Source organism: Ambystoma mexicanum, chromosome 10, assembly GCF_040938575.1.
Source record: "Ambystoma mexicanum isolate Mex_15411 chromosome 10, UKY_AmexF1_1, whole genome shotgun sequence".
NCBI classification, from domain to species: Eukaryota; Metazoa; Chordata; class Amphibia; order Caudata; family Ambystomatidae; genus Ambystoma; species Ambystoma mexicanum.
Genome location: NC_090932.1, coordinates 846830983 through 846852638, shown reverse-complemented (window position 1 = coordinate 846852638; position 21656 = coordinate 846830983). Strand labels below are relative to the sequence as shown.

The 21656-nt window shown below is 44.5% G+C and overlaps 1 protein-coding gene across 1 annotated transcript in view; it reads left to right on the top strand.

Moving 5' to 3' along the window:
- The window catches only part of LOC138491789 (transient receptor potential cation channel subfamily V member 6-like), a 599702-nt gene that overhangs the window by 73989 nt on the left and 504057 nt on the right, over positions 1-21656 (top strand). The window contains exon 2 of the mRNA XM_069618497.1: positions 7032-7123. Within this exon, the coding sequence (XP_069474598.1) occupies positions 7032-7123 (92 nt within the window). The remainder of the gene's footprint in view (positions 1-7031; positions 7124-21656) is intronic.

The window sequence follows — 21656 nt, the reverse complement described above, 5'->3', positions numbered from 1 at the left end:
AAGACCGTAATGCTAACCTGTTCTTTCTTGTCTTTATAGGTGTTGCTGAAGACTGGATTCAGGATGGTAAGCCTTTTTCCTTAGGCCCAGGATCAGATGCAGAAGACACGATGAGCGTTCTGCTGCAGAGGATGCAGAATAACGCAAAGCAAGATTCATCCATCGGGTGTGGTTTAAATAGCCTCCTGTAGTGCTTAGGTGTCTCCTTCCACAGCCACGCCTAGGTAAGAAAAGAGTTCCTGCTTTCCAGAAGAGTTCCAGTGTTCTGAATCTAGGGAGTGGCTCCTGCCCCACCCAACAGGAAAAGTAGTTCCAAACAGAAGAGGATCAGAGGCTCAACTGGCAGGCAAGTAAGCAGCATGGTCTGCTGCAGGTAAGTCCACCCAAGCATTATGAGCCCGGCGCTTCCAGCGCTGGGACTGGGCATATTTATGAGCCTGGTGCCACTGGCGCCAGGACTGGGTCCAAAAGGTCCCAATTGGGACTGGTTGGCACTCGGAACCTGGGTTATGGATCTGCTTCCAAGGGAGTTGGGAAAACCCTGACCTTTTGGAAGCAGAGATCATGACAATATCAAACTAAAGAACAATGCGCAACCGGTGATACACAAGGTTAGACAAGTGCCATTGAAGATGAGAAGTAAGCTTCGTGTAGAATTGAATGACTTGGTGGACAAAGGAGTAATTGAGCCCATAACAGCAACAGAATGGTTATCGCCGGTGGTACTAGTAGCCAAGGCAAATGGAAATCTGAGACTATGTGTAGATTTACGCAGCCTCAATCGGAACATTGTTGTAGAGAGACATCCTCTTCCTAACATATCGGAGACTCTCTCCACCCTGGGGGAACCGAAGGTATTTTCCATCATTGACTTGTCAGCGGCATATCATCAGGTTCCGTTGTCCAAAGGTTGCCAGCATCTCACAGCATTCATCACTCCTGAGGGAGTGTTCAAATACAATCGCATGCCTTTTGGTTTAGCCTCTGCTGCTTCTTTTTTTCAAAGCGTGATGGAGGAAGTGCTTAGAGGGCTAAGGAAAGTAACAGTATTTCAGGATGACATACTAGTGTTTGCTGAAAATGAAGAGGAACATAATGAGATTTTGAGGGCTGTCCTAGTGAGACTTAAAGAATCCGGTTTGACTGTGCAAAGGAAAAAATGCAAGATTGCTGTTAGAGAAGTAGACTATTTAGGTCATAGAATTTCTGGCGATGGTATTGCTCCAAAAAAGTCTCTTATTGATAGCATCAGCAGTGCTCCCCAGCCACGTGACAAAGATCAGTTACGTTCATTCATGGGGCTGGCGGAGTACTATCACAAATTTGTAAATGGTTTTGCCACCATCTCCACTCCGTTAAGAGAGTTGTTGAGAAAGAATGTGAAGTTTGTGTGGTCGGGTGAATGCCATGAAGCTTTTAGGAAAATAAAAGAGTGCATAGTACAAGCACCCTCCCTGGGAGGTTTTGTGTCGGGAAGAAAAACTGTGTTATCGGTTGATGCAAGCAATATGGGTCTAGGTGCAGCGTTGTCTCAGGTGGACTCTGGTAAGACTGAACATATAATTGCGTTTGCCTCAAGGCCATTGAAAGGAGCGGAAGAAAACTACTCTGTAATTGAGAGGGAGGCATTGGCGGTCTCGTGGGCTGTAGCACATTTCAAATTCTATTTATGGGGTCAAACCTTTACGGTAAAAACTGACCACAAACCTTTAGTCCAACTACTAGGTAGTGTGGAGTGGGCAAAAGGATCACCCAGAATTTCTAGATGGATGATTGAACTCCTAGCCTATGACTTCAAGATGGTGTACATAGCTGGTAGAGACAATGTAGTAGCAGACTGTTTGTCTAGGTTACCGGTGGAGGGCAAGGATTCAGAGGAAGCGTTGTTAGAGCAGGGCATGAGTATTGCTGAGGTTGAATACAATGCCATAAGTAGAGATGAATGGGAGATTGCTGATAGTGAAGATTCTATATTGAATCAAGTCAAGGTGTGGACCAGGACAGGGTGGCCCCACAAAAACAAGGTAGAAAAACAATTTGAATGCTTTTACTGCATAAAAGATGAGCTAAATTTATCAGAAGACGGCATAAAGCTCAGGAAGGGTACCAAAGTGATTCCACCCAGCAATGTCAGATCCAAGCTAGTGGGTATAGCTCACCAAGGCCATTTAGGGATGGGAGGAACCAAAAGATACATCAGAGAATTTTATTGGTGGCCGGCAGTTGACAGTGAAGTAGAGAAGTGTGTGAAAAACTGCAGAGAGTGTGAGAGGAGTGATAAAAGTAAGGTGGTGAGGGAAGCACCCATTAGACCTGTTAGTGTTCCGGGTGAACCCTGGAAAAAGGTGGCTGTGGACCTGATGGGCCCACTACAGAATTTGGGAGGGAATCTCACATACTTAATAGTGTTAGTAGACTATCACTCAAAGTGGATAGAGTGGAAGGCAATTAGTGAAGCAACCACGGCCCAAATGATATCATTTTTTGAAGAAACATTTTACAGGGAAGGCTTTCCCACGGAATTAATTTCAGATAATGGCGTCCAATTTTGTTCTGACAAGATGGTGGAGTTTTTCAAAAGGTTTGGTATAAGGCATAACAGAACAGCACTCTATCAACCCAGGGCTAATGGGCTGGTAGAGAGGGCAAACAGATTTGTAAAGGGAGGCTTGCAGTTAGCTATGGCGGCAGGCTTAGAGTGGCAGAAAGTGTTGAGGGAAATGGTTTGGAACTACTGCACGACGCCCCACACTGTTACTAAAGTCTCACCATTTATGTCTCTCAAGGGCAGGCAGCCGGGTACCAAACTCTGTCCAGGGTGGCTTGACTTGGCCAAGAGTGTGAATATCGATAGGAATAAAATTGTGACACTTATCAAAGAGGCCCAAAATGCATACAAGGAAAGGTTTGACACAGAAAAGAAATCCAAGAGTTTGGTATGGAGAGAAAGTGAAATTGTATATGTAAAAAATCCCAGGTTGTCCCCTAAATGTATCGAGAGCAAATTTATTGGGCCTAAGAAAATAGCGGTAGTAAGAGGGAATGTGGTCATAATGGAAGGTGGGGAATGTTGGTCCATGTCCAAATTGGTGAAATGTAATAACAATGGTCAAGCAGTAGAGGATGGAGAAAATAGTGATGGAGATGATAATGACAATGAGTTAGTGCATGAATCTGGAGAAATTAATAAGAGTGTTCAACAGGATACAAATATTAGTACCAGCACAGAAAGAAGAAGAGGTAAACCTCTTTGGTTGCGAGATTATGTACTAGAGTAAACCAGTGTTATTGAAAGGGGGAAGGTGTGATGTGTTTACATACATATGTGTTATTAGGTAAACATGCATTGAACAAGTATTAACAAGGCAATATAGTTCTGAGTGTGGAATTGACCATTCACAATGTTCTGTTCATGTTTTCTATTTAGTGTTCCACTTAAGTCATGTGCATTCTTAGAGTGTTATTATTTGAGAGTTCTCTATGGAGTTCTGGATGTGTTCAGTTGGGTCCTGCCTTGTAAGGTGGTGCCTGCTGTCGCCTGAACTAGACTTGAATAAACAAGTCTTTAAATATCACATTGCCTCCAGTCTACTTTTTAACAGCAGTCACTGTGGATTTCCACGGATGTTCCAGGCAATCTGATTGTCTGACACCTTTCCCCTGAATGCTATTGAATGGGTTGTGCATGCCTGTAACACTGTGATTGAGACAACCAATTTCTTCAATCATTCCTGGGTTTCCATGTCATTCAGTGTGTGCTCGGCATTGATGAAGAAGCATCCTGAGGGGGCTGAACGAAGAGCTGTTGGGTGAGGCTTTCAAACAAAACAAATTGAACACACTTCATTTTGTTGTTTTTAAGAGAATGCAATGAATTGTATGCATTCACCTATTCTCAGATACTATATTCCACGAAGAACAGAAATAACGAGGCACAAATGCATATCATGGAAAATAGTAATAGGGCAGTGAGGGTGATGGTCAGGCAGCAGGATGTGGAAGAACCGAGACAGCGTGTTGCCTCCAAGAATTCTCTGGATGCTTTTAGACAGACTTAAATGTAATTTGATTTATTTTGATGTCATTGAGAGTCTAGCTTGGTCGCGTTTGTAATTTGAAAGATGTGTTATGTTTGTTAGAGGTCTATGCACCTTTAAGTGAGAGACCAGGACTCCAGGTGGGAAGCAGGAGCGAGGAAAAGGAATGGGAGGAGCTAAAGACGGAAACGTTAGTTCCAGTGAGGTGTTTGAATAAAGAAGAGGTATTATCCCTCACATCTCTGGTGTTGCGTCCTTCTTCCATTGTGTGAGTCGATTAACAATGTTGTTCTGGGGCTTGAGTCTTTGTGGTCGTCCCTGATTTCAGTTTGACTAGTTCCATCTTGGGGATGGTTTCGTAGAATCAGTTTATAAAACATGTTTTTCCTTGTTGTTTTTTAAAAGGATCAATATATTGCATTTTAGTGGCAGCTATTGTTGTTATATTTCCTCTGTGTGTATGGTATGCCGGCCACTAAAGGCTGAAACATATGATGCTTTTCAAAGTTTTTTTGCTTTTGGTTTTATTAATTTCACACTCATGAGGGGAATGCCAGGCGGCCTTTATAAGATCTCTTATTGCCCTCAACTCAAGGCAATAAGGCTTAGTTGGGTATTGGTTTGGTATTTGTTTAAAATTCTAATTAAGACCTTGAATGGAAAGTTCTCTTCAGCTCAGCCAATCAGGATGCATAATTGTGGGCAAATTCTCATCACTATCCTCCAGTAGTTGTTTGTAATCCTTCTTTCCTCACAACAGGGGCGAACAGAACGCTTCATCAGAGCAGTAGTGTGAAAAAAGGGCCTGCTCAGCTGCCCTTCCGTGTCCCTCAACTCTCCTTTACTCCTCGGCAATTCCACTCCCTACCTCGATGTCGCCAGCTCACACTTCCTTCTTCCCTTAATGCACACAGTGCCGGTGCATCTGTCCTCCCCATTCCCATTGAGTCCAATGGGACTCGAAAGGGAATTGGGAGTAATTTTTCCCGGTGCCCGGCAAGGGGGAATTACTGGGACGGCCGGGCCTGTAATGCCCAGGTAAGTCCCCATTGCCGGGCCGCGGAAAAAAATTACTCTGGCGGCAGCCGTGACGTTTTTACTGGCACGGCTATCGATGGAGTCATAATGAGGCCCAATGTCTTTAACTTCTGTAAAGGCAGAAAAGAGCACATGCAGCAGAACCAACACACTGGGCCTCATTACGAGGTTGGAGGTAGCCATGCCATTCATACCGGCATGGCTACTGCCCAACTCGGGTCCGGCTCTGAGTCCCATGAAAGGGCAATTACTGGGCCATTCCGACCTCGGCGGGCCTGGTAATTCCGCTTGTGCGGGACCCGGAGCCGGTACATCCCCATTCCCATTTGAGCCCCCATAGGGCTCAATGGGAATGGGGAGGATGGTAGCAGCGGTACCGTTAATAACGATACCGTTGCTACCATCCTGTTCTGCTCACGGGTGCCGCTCTGCATGCCTGGTCTGACCAGGCGTGCAGAGCGGCATCCGCGAGCAGAACTCGTAATTGGAGGCATGGTAACAACGGTGCCGGTAGCACTACCGGCACCGTTGTTGCCTTATCACCACAATCGTACTGTTTAGTTTGTTGTTACTACTTCCATTTTTATTAAATTAACATTCCCAGTTACCTATGTGTGCTTACTTAATCCCCAAAATAAAAACACTTTTAGTGTAATGTGGCCTCATCATGGGTTTGGTGGTAATTTGGCTGTAAATCTCTGAATTACCACCAAACTCAATTACTGTTGCCACCACTTGGACCATGGCTTTACCTCAGGATTACAAGTGGGGGTAGGGCAGTGTAATTCCCCATTTATGGAGCCCATATGACTCCATGAGGATTTTTGGCAGAGTTACCACCAGTAAATTTACTATGTGGTAAATCCACCGATTTTTTGAGAAATGGGCCTCATTACGGGTCTGTTGGTAACCGGGCCGGTGCTACAGGCTGGTTACCTTCGGACCCGTAATATTTTACTGGTGCCTGATTTTCCAGTGGCACCGGCTCATTACAAGTCCGGCGGCCGTGAAGTCAGGCGCCAGCAAAGTGTTAAGTCCCCATTCCCATAGAGTGCCATGGGACTCTATGGGAGTGGGGACACGGAAGCCCTGGCACCATTAGCAACGGTACGGGTGCTTCCATGAACAGTCTGCCTACCGTGGCCACAGCACCCGGCAGGGTCATACCTGTCGTGCACAACGGCCACAGTGAGCAGACTCGATCCGGAAACAAGGGTGCCAGTGAGCTTAGCGGCACAGTTGTTACCAGACCGGCAAACTTGTAATGAAGCCCATGTGTCAGATTTACCTCCACCTTGTTGTTGGAGGTAAATCCTCCACTTTACCTCCACATTTTTCATTCGTTGGTTGGGTAAAAGTCACAGTATTTCTTTTACCACCAAAAAAAGTGTCGTAACGCAATTACTACCACTTTTTTCCTGTGCAGTCGAACTTGTAATGAGGCGCAATTATCGCTTGGGATAATGCCGTTTCCCCAATTTACAGCCACCATCTTCACAGCAGGAAAACACATGGGGTTGAGTCATTATTCAGTGATAAAGACCCCTCGTTTGGTCTATAAGGCTAAAATACATACTTACATAACATTTCAGAAGTCCTGAGTCATAGCCATTGTGTGAATTCGAGGCTTTTATACTGTTCGCAAGATTCTTGAGAGTTTCTCTTTTTGAATGATGGATTTTTCTTGAACTTGCTATTATAATTCATGAATCGGCTAAAATGCTTCCAGTTCAATTCAAATGTCGGTCGCTGGGCGGTTGGGCCAATATAATGCACAAAACATTGCTTGCACAGTCAGTTATGCATTACACCATGTGGTGAATGGATAGTGTGAACAAACACACAGCAATGATGCTTTGACAGATCGACTGGTTTCTAAAGTGTTATATAATATGTTATCCGAGAGTAAACATGGTGTACACCACCCTTGCATCAACACTCTTTTTTTTATTATAGAAAAGGAAGTATTTTATTCAAGGCGGCAAAAGAAAACAATGTTCAACTTTTGAAGAGGTTAATTGGAGAAGATATTGATCCATCCATCAAAGGTAAGAACAATATTGTGGCCAATCTTTCAAAAAGAAGATTTGTTCTACATAGCAATATTTTATATTTAAAATGCATTTGCAAAATATGCATAGTCAGCGCCTTGATGCTTAAGGGCTTAGTGCGCTCTACAAAGGTTAAAATAAATAAATAAAGAGAGGAAAGGATTGTTAGCCATTTCTTTTAATCTTTCGAGCAAAACAATTGTGTCTTGATTTGTGCCGACGAGATGCAGAATTGGTCAAAACATGCTAACCACTTGTAGTGAAGGTTTAAGTGAGGAACAGAAAGCTACACCTGACACATATATAATGTTTAAAATCATTCAGCAGATCTACACTGGCTAATCTCAGTAAGTCACAGTTTGCCCACCATCACATCTTGCCAGTCTTGCTTTTGAAATCAGTTTTCGATATTCAGAAGGGCTATAACTGAAAAAGCATTATTTTTTCCTGGTGTACAATATCATATAATACTAGATGCTAATATCAAGTCCAACAATATCCACTATGTCCTCTTTTTGTAACCGCCATATCTATTTTCGCATTATGATATCAGAGTCCATTGCACAGCACGGCGGTGCTGCTTAGCTAAATGCATACTTTACAATAATGAATCATGGCCAGCAGCAGTTCTGATTGGATCTAACACATGTTAGCGCTCACATATGAGACATCGGGATCCAATCCTGCGCCATAATTTTTTCTAAAATATGCCTCTTTGAAAGCATGAAGATTCGGTGATAGCAAAGGTGCGCTGCAAAGCGGACACCAGGTCAGTCTTCATGGTACACAGCTGGCAAACTGTCGGCCCTCTAGTGTGGAAGACTCGAAATGTCCGGTGGGGTGCTGGCCTGACTCATCCAGCCACTTGGAGTTCTGGAGGAGTGGAGGCATACTTTAGCTGACGGTGTGTGAGATGCTTTGATCCCAGTTGGTTCTTAGTAGGTGCAGGAGAGGATTAGGAAGCTAAGTCATTCCAGCCAACAAGTCAGTGGTCCGGTGCAGTCCCCCTGGTGCTCTGTGTGTCCCAGGCCTTGAGTCCCTCTACATCTAGAGCTCATGTCATCTTAAAAGTGCATAGTTCCCAGTTCAACAATCAAGGGCTGTGTCACTTAATCATTGAATAAAGAGGTTCACCAGAAATACACACCTGAAAGATATGCACAGCTGCTAGTCTACTGTACCCAGAGTGTAATTTCAATCCTAAATAATGTAATCTCCCTCTACCACATCACAGGGCCAATTACCCAAATCAGATCTCCAAAAAAGTCTTAATGATTTTCAAGAAATGTTGTCATCTACATTAACCACTCAATTTGATTTTTTCAAAGAAGATATTACCAAATCAATGGTGGATGTTTGTGCTGAACTGAGACTGTTGGATGATGGGTAGACACTAATGAGACCACTCTCCAGAGTTTAATGATACAATAGGAGAAGACGTTAGACAGATTGAGAGAACTGAATGGCAAGGCAGCTGAACTTGACTTAATATGGGAAGATTTGGAAAATCACTCTAGAAGAGATTTATCAGGATGAAGAATCTGAAAGAGGGAATGGAAGGAAACGATATGTTCAACTGCATGCGGAAGCTATTTTGAGAATTTCTGGATTCCTTGAATACTGAGGAAGTTGTCCTGGATGATGCTCACAGAGTTGAAAGATTGAATAAAAACATACTGCTAAACTCAGAGATAGTTTTCAATAAACATCTTTTTGGCATAAGGAAAGAATATTTTTCGAGGCTTCAAGCAAACACACTTCTGGTTTGTGAGTTCTGAGGTACAACTGCTACCAGATGTTACCCTGTTTACACTGCTCAAACATCAAGGCTTTCAGGTAACAATCAGCAAATAAAAAATAATAGGTTGTTTCTGTTCAGAATCCAGTTCACTCTCCAGGGCGACCTGAATTCACTGTTTTTTTATTTTTTTTAATTTGTTCTTGATTCTATTACAACATAACAGAACCTTTACAAAAAATGACATTGGGCCTCATTACACGGTAGGTGGTAAGGGTTTACCGGTACCGGTATTTTACCGGTACCGGTAAATCCTTACTGCCTTACTACGAGGTCCCTTTGCAGGTTGGGGAATTTAACGCCTGCTTTTTGCAGGCGTTAAAAACCAACCCGCAAAGGGACCAGTGGAGCTAATTACAGTACCGAAATTTGCGGTACCGTAATTAGCGCCTTCCCCATTACCATAGAGCCCTATGGGGCAAAAATGGGAATGGGGAAGGGCAATGGTAGAAGGGGGAATTACCGCCCTGCCAACCTTGGAATAGGGCGGTAATTCCCCTTTCCACCAAGGCAGTGCCGGTATTTTACTGGCATGAACCATGGCGCTAATAGCGCCATGGTTTACCGCCTACCGTGTAATGAGGCCCATAGTATCACATATTCATAACAGTACAATGATTATATATCATCTCAAAAGAAACAAAAACATCATTACGATCAAAGTTATTAAAAGCTTCTTAAAAACACTTATTATCATAAAAGATATTGGGCCTCATTAGGACCCAGGCGGATTTCGCGGTGCTAAATGCACCGCGAAGCACGGCGGAAAGCCGTCGATAGCGCCATGGGGGTTGGCGGATTTACCGCCCCATTCCGACCTCGGCGGAGCGGTAAATCCCCAATCCCCATTCTGCCCTTCCCCATTCCCATTCTTGCCCCATAGGGTATAATGGGAGTGGGGAAGGAGTTAATTACGCCACCGTAAAATACGGTGGCGTAATTAACAACGAGGTCCCGTAGCGCCATGGTTTTCTCCGCCTGGTAAAACCAGGCGGAGAAAACCTCCATGGCGCTAAGGGAACTCGTAGTACGGCGGACGGGTCCGCCGCGATTAGCGCTGGCGGAAACCCACTCCGCCTGGGTCCTAATGAGGCCCATTGTAATTCATAACGGTTATTTCGACATATAGAATTTCATAAGGAATCGGAAAGATATAACAGCATGGCACATAATTCCTTATATTTGTTAGGCATATTGCGTAAGGCTTTACAATAGGTCCCAAGAACCATGCTCAAGATGAAATAGACACAGCTATGATGTGTCAATTTGGCACTACCTGAAACTAACATGATAGTGTATTTAGTTAGACTTTCAGGCACTGGCATATGTGGCTAGTTCTTTTTCTGTCAATTTGCCGAACCTCACTAAGGGATAAATAAGAGGTTTGTGAGTGCCTTGCATCATTCTAGCCCATAAGAATATTAAACAGTCAGCATAGTTAACATTTACAAATTCCAAAAGTAGTGTGGTTCTTGTGTGCTTAAAGTGTGGACAATATAAAATCAGATGCTTAAGTGTTTCAATGGGTTCTACAATGCTTACTCTCAGATTTGGTATTGTTCTCGGCCAAGTTCGAAATCCTTTCTTTGGTGTAATACAAGTTTAGTTTAAACCATAAGTAAGCTTTTCACGTATGATTACAATGAAATAGGATTATGTGATCGTATCTAGGCATACGCTTCTTGGGAAATAAATAATATTCCTTGTGCAATTTGTATTTCCCTATTTGTTCAATAGTTGTGCACCAATCCAGTTCAAATAGCTTTTTTTTTGCATAATCTGGTCTAATGTGAACATCATCCACTGTGATATGGGCCTCATTCAGAATGGCCTGTAATTTGGCCTGGTATTGAACGAGAGATGCCGAGGACATTGATTCTATGGTTTTCCTCATGTCGACAAATAATGAATTAGTGCGGGGGTAGATTATTTTTGCGAAGTTAGTGAGGTGCCTCCATTTCCAGCGGGTGGATAATGCTATTAGACCTAGCTCATGTTTTAGCACAGCATTGGGCAAAGACATTGGAAAACACATAGTGCTTTTCAAAGATGTACCTTGTAATTGGTCTAAGGTCGGACCCATTTCACAAAAGCAAATAACTAGCGAATATAGAATAACAGTTTCGATTTTTAGGGTTAAGAACTCGTTAACAGGAGTTAAGGAAAATTTGCAGTATTTCGCATGGATTAGTTTTAGTTGTGATAGAAGCGGTCTGATCTTGTTTTTTAGTAGGTCCGTCCACATTTTGATAGAGTTTTTCTCCGATAGGTAATAGCCTAGATAAATCGTATCTGTAATGCAGGGGATGGTTGTTCCCATTCATAACTGCTGTTTTAGCAGGATTAGGGGTTAGATTATGTGCCGGAGCAAACTCTTCAAATAATCCTAGTTTGAGTTGTAGGCCTTCCAGAGTGGGGTCGAATATAATAATGTCATCGGCAAAAGCGATCCATTGAAGTTGGATGGAGCCAATTTTTACAGAGAACATGTTTTTTTCGTCCCAATGTTTGTTGAGGTCTGCAAGATACAGATCAAAAAAGGTAGCAGCAAGGTTGCAGCCTTGTTTCAAACCTAATCCAGTACTAATCGGTTTTGTAGTTCGACCCTCAGGTGTAATTTTGATTTTGTAAGAGTTGTTGGTATGTAGTGCTATGAACCAATATATTAGAACTTTCGGAATTCCCATATATATAAGTTTGGTCCATAATAGGTTACGTACTACACTGTCAAAAGCTGATGACATATCAATAAGAGCAATATAGACTGGATTTGCAGATGTTTTCTTTGCTCCTGCAATGGTAAGAGCCATTATAATAGCGTTTAACGTGGTACTCATCATCCCTTTCAGGAACCCTGATTGATATTTGGAGTATAAGGAATTATTTTCAATATATTTTTCCAAATCGCAGAGCAGGAGAATTGCAAAATGTTTTGCCTCAGTGTCTATTAGGGCAATAGGGCGATAGTTCTGTGGGAGAGAGGGATCGCCTTTTTTATATATTGGTATGATATTAGCGGATAACCAGGAGGCAGGGATAATACCCAGAATGAGAATGGCCTGAAATTTGGTCTTTAAGATCATGGCCCATAGGTCTGGGTCTGCTTTGTACAAGCAAGGGGGGAAGCCATCTGGACCAGCTGATTTAGAGTAGTGGAGTTTAGAAATGGCCCACTTGATATCTGTAATTGACCAAGTCAGGCGAGGAAGCTCATGGTATGATAGAAAAATGGGAGAAGTATTGTTGAATTTGTAAGGAAGCTGATATTTGTTTGTAATGTAGGTGTTCCAAACAGATTCTGATATGGAATTAGGCGTTGATGACAGTATTTGATTCTGATTGCTCTTAATTGTTCGCTATATAGTTTGTGTGTCATGTTCTGTTGTAGCTCTGATAAGTTTGCAGTTAGCTTCATTATATCTTAGTATCCTTGTGTGTTTTAAATTTTGTTTATATGCAACCAAGATCCGATTCCGCTGTGTTTGATACATTTCACTGGGTAATTTGATTTTTTTCAGCTGTCTCAGAGCCTTGTATTTTTCGCCTTACTGAGCTTTGCAGAGTGGGTCATATGAATGTGCGTGAGTAGAGTTAAGCACTTTTTTGCTAAAGTGTATTAACGCAGCATGGATAAGTTCAGCATATATTTTCTCCATTTCAACAGTCGGGTTCCCTTAGTAATGTTGCGGTGGCAATACTCAACGCTACTTATTTAACAAATTGCTTGCATACGCCTTGGCTCCATCTGAGAGAAATTTGCAAACAATCCATTTCTACCAACGCTGTAGAATAGTCAACTGCAAATAGAGGACAGTTGAGTTTCACCTCGCCCAGGATTTGTGCATGGTCTCCGTAGGTCATCTGGTTGATTATTAACGGGGATGATGTTAGAAGCAGGTTGTGTGAAGCAAATATAAAATCGATCGTTGAGGACTTTGAGTCCCTTGACCATGTCGACCAATGGGACTTTTGATTAGCTGTAATAATATCTAAGTCCCAATCACTTAGGAAGTTCCTCCATATCATTCCTCTGAGCTTGGATAGTGCATTTCTTTTGGAGCCTCTTAACTAATAATTTTTTCTGCAGTCACAACTGAAGTCTCCTCCTAATATTATTTCGACATCTTGATATTCGTAAGTTGTGAATTCCAAACAATTGTCGACTGTGTCGATCATATCTTCGGTCGAGGTGTGTGCAGGATTCCAGTAGATCGTAATTAAGATGAGTTGGCGATACTTAGGGATGTTTGTGTTTAGTAATATCGCTAGCAGGTTGTTTGCTTTCCAAATGATTTTTTAGCTGAAGATTAAAGCATTATCTACTGCTATCAGAACGCCTCCGGATGGACGGCCAAGAGCGGATCGTATGGCCAGTATGGAGTGAGTAGTATAGTTAGGCAGCGTGAGGGATTTTTCCCAAGAATTTCACGATTGCCTTCGAATCCTAGAAGATGGTGCTTTTCAGTTTTAATTTCTTGCTTCTTGTCAGGAGGTTGGTCCAAAGATTTTGTTGGAGGCTCAAAGGTATTTATATTGGACAGAACTCGATTTTCAGAGCATGTCGAATTTAAAGTTAGTGATTTGTTATCCAAATCTGCTTTCGTAGATCCGTTGTGGAGTTCTTTCTGCAAAATTTCTAAAATATCATGATCATTTAGCACTGGGGCGTTTTGGGCTTCCAGGATAGATTTACAAGGAGCGAGGCCGTGTACCGATATGCGATTGTTGACTGGAGAAGATGGTACATTGGTGAGGGTCGGCTCCTGATTTCTCAGTTGCGGGGGTGTTAGTTCAAGGAGAGTCAATGCTGTTAAAGTTCTTTCTTTCCCCTGTCCGTTCACTACTATCATTGGATGTATTGCGTCAGAGGGATAAATTTTTTTGGCAGTAGTTAAAGAGCCATTTGGTTCATTTGTACAAACTTCACTGTAGCTTTTCTTCGTTGTTGTAATGGAAGATTCCATGAGGGGCATGTCATCAAGTCGGGTGGTACGGCTTCTGGCACATGTTGGAAAGTAGTTATCCAAGTTCATTTTAGTTCCAATCAATTGTGTCGATAACTGAATGTTCAGAGACTTTGAGGGCATGGTCAGTGTTTTTGCTGGCACATTGGCTTTTTGATTTTCCGCCTTGGTTGTTGTTGTCGTATTCATAGACTCAGACCGGTTCATTTCTGTCTGTTTTGTGTTGGAATTGACAGATTGGATGTCATTATCATATTTGGCGTGTCAATCAGATTGGGTATTTTTTTCGTTTTTGTTGTTTTTTGAGGTTTTTTAGGAATGGGCTTTGTCGTTGGAATTAAAGCTTCTTGGCTTTCTTTGGAAAGTTGCTGAAGGTCAATATGGTCTTCGTCAGAAATTATATCAGTGGTAGTTGATGTTGGTGGTTTGATTAGATCGGTTTGATGTTTGGAGCCTTTTAGCAATGCGTCCTTGCGTCTTTTAGCATATCTTTTGACAGCTTTTAGGTGTAACTTTTTTGCTCTCCGTGACATGAAGCAGGAAATTTCATCAGTTGGTAATTCTTCATTGTATTCTGGTTTCATTTGTTCTAGTGCTTTAAGAAATTCAGTAGGACTATCAGCACAGTCATTAGACCGAGTGGATTTTGAGACATAATGCGCTATAGTGGAATTCATTTCTTCAATTGCTGCTTTTAGTTCTTTCAGCTCATTTTGACAATAACGCAGTTAGGTTAGAGGATGCCTCTGGAGGATTTAGGACAGACATTGAGGTTACATCAAGGCAGCATTGAATATTTTTATTTTTAAAGGTTGCCTGAATCGCAGGTTTCTGATTTAGACCTAGATCTTCTTTGAGATTTTTTAGAGTGTCGCTGCCACGATTAACCCTTCTATACGGTCCATTTTTGAGGACATATGTAAGAGCATTGCTTTGGTCTCCTTCAGTTCTAAATGGGTCAGATCATGCCCTTTGTCGAGAAGATCCAAGATTCGGATGATCACCGGAAAGGAGAGTGTTGCGCAGCGTCTTCCATTTCACTCGAATCAGCAGATGTTTTTGGCTGAGAGGCTTTAGCATGCATTTCATCAGTTTCCGGGGAATAGATGATTTGAGACGGACGAGGCTCTTAATTTATATAGTCGACAAGTTTGATGCTCGTGTCCAAAAAGCTTTGGGAATGCCTGGGCAAATGTGATTGAAATGACATGCGCTTTTCTACCTAGTTAAATACCACGGGAGTTAGAGTGCCAATGAAGCGGCACACAGCTTGGTCTAGAGCTTCCATTTTCTCCATGGTTAGGTCAAATTGCCTTTTGTCACTTTCAAAAAACAGAGGCGATTCTGAGCAGCTTCTAAAGTCATCGATGGCTTTGCGCACTTCAGGACTGATGGAACTAGTAGGTGCAGTAGGCTCAGAAAGTATTAGTGATGGGATACAATTGTGGACTTGAAGATTTCCCTGGACGTGAATTTGAGCGGCATGAGAAACAAGTTGGGGAGTAGGCGTTTCTTCTTTTGAAGTATTCACCACAGGGAATTCTGGAGCAACCGACTCAATGTATGAAGTTCTTCCGTGACATATTAGAGAATCGATGCTCGTTGAGGATAGTCGGAGGGCAGCGATCAGGTTTCCTTTTGCGCTTCTCAGTCCGCTTGCCATATTTGCTTTGCAGGGGGGCAACGCGGTTGCTTTTGTAAGAAGATTAGTACGGCTTGATTGGTACGTTTTTTGATTTAAAATCAAGGCCACTCTGGAAATTGGCTTGCAAGTGAATTTAATAGATGAGCTTGTGAAAGATGTCTAGAGCAATGGTAGGACACAGATTAGAAATACAAAAAAGCATACAATATAAACATAGATTTCTCCCTTTTTGTTTAATATTAAGTTGTTAGGGCAACTTGCAACCAGCTAGCCAGCTAAGAGCAAACAGCGCTACTTATAGCGCGTACTTAATGTGCACGCACAAATGCGCGCAGGGAGCAGTTTTTAAACACTTCCAGGTGTTTAAGGGGCGGGGCCAGCTATAATGATGAAAAAGAGAGAGAATATATAAGTAATAAATACTTATATTAAATTATAAAGTGTCAGTAGTAGCAGTATAGTATATACCAGTGTCCAGGCAATGTCCAGGCAATCAATGGAGTCTTCAGGTATTCTTGCACTCGCAGGGTAGCGGGACGGACCAGCAAACAGCGCTACTTATAGCGCGTACTTAATGCGCGCGCGCAAATGCACGCAGGAAGCAGTTTTTAAACACTTCCGGGTGTTTAAGGGGCAGGGCCAGCAGTGTCCAGGCAATGTCCAGGCAATCAATGGAGTCTTCAGGTATTCTTGCACTCACAGGGCAGCGGGACGGACCAGCAAACAGCGCTACTTATAGCGCGTACTTCATTCACTGGTTAAAAAGGAGGATGACTGTTGCAGTTTGGGTCTGAGTTTAACCTCAGATGTGACAGACACCTTACCAGCAGAGTCTGGCAGACACAGACGTAGAAGTGTAGAAAAGTGAGAATAAAGGAACAAAGAGTTAGAGACAGAGTCCCTGTGGCTACCTGATCATATATTATTTATGTATTTATTTATGAATATGTAGAGCACACAAAACACTCAGGGAAGGTAGGCACAGGGGCTCTCACCTGGGTTTGAGTAGTGGGAATCTCCCAGTCCTGTACATCCTGTACCTTACTGGGGAGAGGTTGGATTTGACCCCCTCCTACCTCATGACCAAGATACGTGACTTTCCCCTGAGCTATCTGGCACTTGGTGGCCTTGATAATGAGGTTAGCCCTTTTTAAGGCCTGCAACACTCTACCCAGATGTGTCAAGTGCTCTTCCCAAGTGGAACTGTAGACGGCAATGTCGTCTAAATAAGCCACACAAAAGGCTTTCAGCCCACTGAGAGCATGATTGACCAATCTCTGGAAGGTGGCAGGGGCATTCTTCAACCCAAAAGGCATGACCCTAAACTGGTAGAGTCCCTCTGGTGTTGAGAACGCCGTCTTTTCCTTGGCATGATCCGTCAGAGCTATTTGCCAATAGCCTGAGGTGAGGTCAAAGGTGCTCACAAATTTGGCAGCACCTATGGTGTCCACGAGCTCATCAGCCCTGGACAATGGGTGCGCGTCAGTTTTGGTGACGGCATTGACTCCTCGGTAGTCCACACAGAACCTCCAATCCTTGGTACCTGCCTGGGAACTTGCCTTGGGGACAAGGACCATGGGACTGGACCAGGGACTGGTTGAGGGTTCAATAACACCCAGATCCAACATCTTGGCGACCTCAGCCTGGATATGGTTCTTAACCGTATCTGACATTCGATAGCTCCTGCTCTTGACAGGCACGCTGTCACCAGTGTCAATCTCGTGCTTACACCAGGGTGTAAGGCCTGGCGTCAGTGAAAACAGAGAGGCATACTGCTGGAGCAAAGTCCTGCAGGCCCTCTGCTGCTCGGTTGTCAAATCTGGAGAGAGCTGCACTCCCTCCACGGAGCCATCCAGAGGGTTGGTATGCAGCAAATCAGGAAGGGGCTCACTCTCATCCTCTTCTTGCTCTGAAGCTAGCAAGAGACATGAGACTTCTGCTCGCCGTTGGAAAGGCTTGAGCCTATTGACATGGAATACCTGAGGGGCTACCCCTGAGACTCCCATGTCAACCAGATAGTTGACTTCGCCCATCTTGGAGATTATCCGGAAGGGACCAGTCCATTTATCTGCCAATGCCCGAGGCTTGGTAGGCTCCATCACGAGGACCTCCTGTCCCGGAGTCCAATCCACTTGCGATGCTTTAAGGTCGTGCCAGTATTTGTTCAATTCCTGGCTAGCCTTGAGATTCGCTGTTGCTTGACCCATCATCTGTGTCCTCCTCCGTCGGAGGCCTAACACATAGTCCTCCACTTGCTTGGTGGGACCGGGCGGGGTGGCTTCCAAATCTTCTCTGATCAAGGCAAGGGGCCCCCTCACGGGATGTCCAAAGAGTAACTCAAAGAGGCTGAAACCAACACCCTCTTGAGGTACCTCTCTGTAAGAAAACAGCAGGCATGGCAGGAGGAGATCCCATTTCCTCCTTAGGGGCTCTTCCAAAGCACCTAGCATGCCCTTGAGAGTTTTATTAAATCTCTCAACCAGACCATTGGTCTGAGGGTGGTAAGAAGTGGAGAACTTGTAGGTTACCCCGCACTCTTTCCACATGGTTTTCATGTAACTAGACATGAAGTTGGATCCTCGGTCAGAGACAACCTGCTTGGGGACTTCAACATGGGTGAAAATGCCCAGGAGTTCCCAGGCAACCACCTTGGCAGTAACAGTCTAAAGGGGTATAGCCTCAGGGTACCTGGTGGCATGATCTACCAAAAACAGGATGAACCGATGTCCACCTGACGTGGGAGGGTCAAGGGGACCAACAATGTCGATGCCCACCCTCTCAAACGGTGTGCCAACCACTGGCAATGGCTGCAGTGGGGCAATGACACTGCCTCCAGTCTTGCCAGACAACTGACAAGTTGGGCAGGTCCTCCACTTCTACTCCCATTCGAGGCCAGTAGAAATGGCCAGAGAGCCTCTGCTTAGTCTTCTTGGTACCAAGATGACCAGCCAAGGGCACCTCATGCGCCAACTGCAGTAGGAAGGGCCGGTAAACCTGGGGTACCACCAACCTCTTGAGGGCACCAGGTTCAGGCTTAGTGGGCTCACTAACAAGGAGCTCACCCTCCCAATAAATCCGGAAAGTCCTAGGCACCTCTCCTTGTGCCTGGGACAGGGCCTGTTTCCTCAGACCCTCGAGAGAGGGACACTCTCTCTGTTCTTTACAGAAGTCTGCCCGGGAGGGTCCCCCTTCAGCTAACAAGCATTGAAGATCGGGATGATCCTCCGGGTTGAGAACCTCTCCCACAGGAGAGTCTTCTGGCTCTTCTCCCACAGGAGTTGAGACGGGGTTTACCACTGGACCCAGCCCGTCCGGAGCATGGATCCCAATGGGTGCTGTAGGAACAGCAAGAAGAGAAGGAGCTCCCTCTACAGAGGTGGCCTTCTTGCTCTTCCTTTGTCGTGCCTTAGGCCGCGCCTTTGGCTTGGGTACCTGACTCACAGCCAGACCCGTTGTCACCTGTGATCTAGTGACCGCAGCAGCAGTCATGGGAAAACCATCCGCGATCAATCCCAACTCGACTAGATCGTTACCTAACAGAATGTTAGCAGGGACGTTGTCCTGAACCAGGACAGGAAGCTTTGCTGTCTTGTCTCCAATTACGAGTGTGAATCGGGCTACAGGCGATAATTTGGGAGGCCCACCAGCTAACCTGGTGGTTCTCAGAGGAACATCTACATAGTCCTCTGGCTTGAGCAGGGTCCTGTCCACCACTGTCATGCTTGCCCCAGTGTCTCTCAAACCAGTAGAAGGCTGGCCATTCAGAAGGACACTTCTCAAAAATCTATGGGTGTTCTGTGGGATAGTCGCCAGCACTTCCGCGTACTGGTCCCAGGCCCCAAGGGACACTAAGGAAATCTCTACGGGAGCACCAAAAGTGATTCCTGTAGAGGAGGGGAGGACAGTGGCCTCCACCTCAGACATGGGTTAAGGGTAGGTCAGGCTGACAGCCTGTACTCTGAGTGCCTTACCTTTACACTTGGAGTCACCCCTTTTGTGATCCAGAGCCCCACAGTCCCAACAAGTGTCGGGAGTGCGGGGTACGGTCTGGAACCACCGGGAGCCTGCTTTGCAGCAGGTGGACCACTACTCTTATTCCCACCCACAGATGACTTATCCCCACTAGATTTCTGGGTTTTAGGAGAGGAGGGTTTAGGTTTATTCGACTGTGACTGCTTTTGGGACTCCTCAGCTTTCCTGAGAGGCCCCCTTTTCTTTGTCCTTGTCCTTCCCACTGGAGTCCTTAGGGGACACCCGATGGGAGACCCACTTGTCAGCCAGCCTAGCCAGCTTAAGGGGATCCAAAATGTTCTGGTCAGCAACATACTGACGCAGCTCTGGTGAACAGGCTTCCGAAAAATGCTAAAAAAACAACAGGTGGGACAATTCAACAAAGGTTTTCACCTTGTAACCATCAATCCACCCCATCATATTCATGTGCGCAGCACTCACCCAGTCAACCCAATACACATTCTCTCTTTTCTTAAAATCCCTGAACCTTTTAAGGTATTGGGTGGGCGTCTTGCCAAACTTGGCAATCAAAGCAGATTTCATACACTCATACTGACCCCTTTCTTCCACACTCAGCTTCAGAATACAGTCATATCCAGTTTGAGGCACTCTGCTTAGCAAACACTTAGCCCAATCTCTTTTGTCAACATCATGAATTGCACACGCCATTTCAAACGCTTCAATCCATTGGAGGATATCAGAACCCTCCGAAAACACACCAACCAAATCCTTCATAAATTTAGTTGCTGGGGACCTGAAAATCGCTGAAGTCTCCACTCGAGCTTTCTCTAGCTGGGTTCTCTGACATTCAGTGTCCTTTTCTTTGAGTTCAAGATCCCTATTCTTGAGTTCAACTTGTTGAGCCAGCTCCTCTTTCTTAAGCTCAGCATCTATTTCCAACTTGCGATATTCAAAGGCCAATTTCATCATTAATAACTCAAGTTCCAAGGAATTGCTGCGGTTCGGAACAGAGGCCGCAGGAATGGCAGCATTCCCAGAAACAGATTCAGTAGAAACCCCAGGGGCAGAGTCCTCATTGGTTGCACCCCCCCTCATCAAGAGTTTCACCATCGGTCTGGTAGTCCACCAGGGCAGCTATCAGCTCAGCCCTAGACTTATCCACAAAGTCTAACTCCCTGGCTTCACAAGCACTCTGGAGAGCCTCTAAGCTCATCCGAGTCAATTTACCATTCGCAATAGACTCCATTGCTTGTAATGCATTTATTTGGTACCCACCAAACCTTAATCTAATAAAGTGCAGATATTTTGTAAGTGGCATGGTTTATACACTGATTCTTAAAACCATAAGCATCCCACCGCTGCCACCAGTGTAAAGACTGGTAGGGGGTGTCTGTAATTCTGCTCTCTATATGGTAGAGGAGAGGCACAGAAGACCCCAGCCAAGATTCTCTATAAGGTAGCAATGGACGAGCAATCAAGGCCTAGCTTCTCAGGAGGTGATGCAGGCTGGTTCTTAAGTACAGTGTAGTCCCTGAACCTCCACAAAGGAATGTCCACACACTGTATTACTGAAAACACAGTCTTTATATAATTAATATTCAAAGGTATGTACACGATCACAATAACGCACTTTGTACTAGAAAGTCAAAAATGATAAATATATACAATTCTAAAGTGGTACCACTAATGTTATCCAATCTCATTAAAGTGCATCAACTGTACGGTTAAAATGTCACACAGATTAATAACGAGGAAACCAGCAATAGAGATAGGCAGGAACGTAAGATGGTTGAAACAATAGGCAGAAAACTGGCCCCGTACCCTAGACACAGTTCTGTGTGGAGATCCCACAACCTGGGCAACCTGTAAAATGAGGATCTATCGCACAAGCCCAGTCCATATGTTCAGTAGTCTCACTTCTTCCTATTAAGGTTTTACCCCCCCAATGTACCTGGTGGAGTAGAGTTCTCCGACGATGCGTCGACCGATCCTTCTTGAGTGCCTCCCTTTCAGGCGGGAGCCACGGATCGTCGAGAGGTGTCGGGGAACTTGGCGTTCGGTGTCGGGGAATCAACGGCCCTTCTTGAGTGCCCTCCCTTTAAGGCGGGAGTCATGGGTCGTCGAACGTCCGACGGTTAACAGGGTGAACTA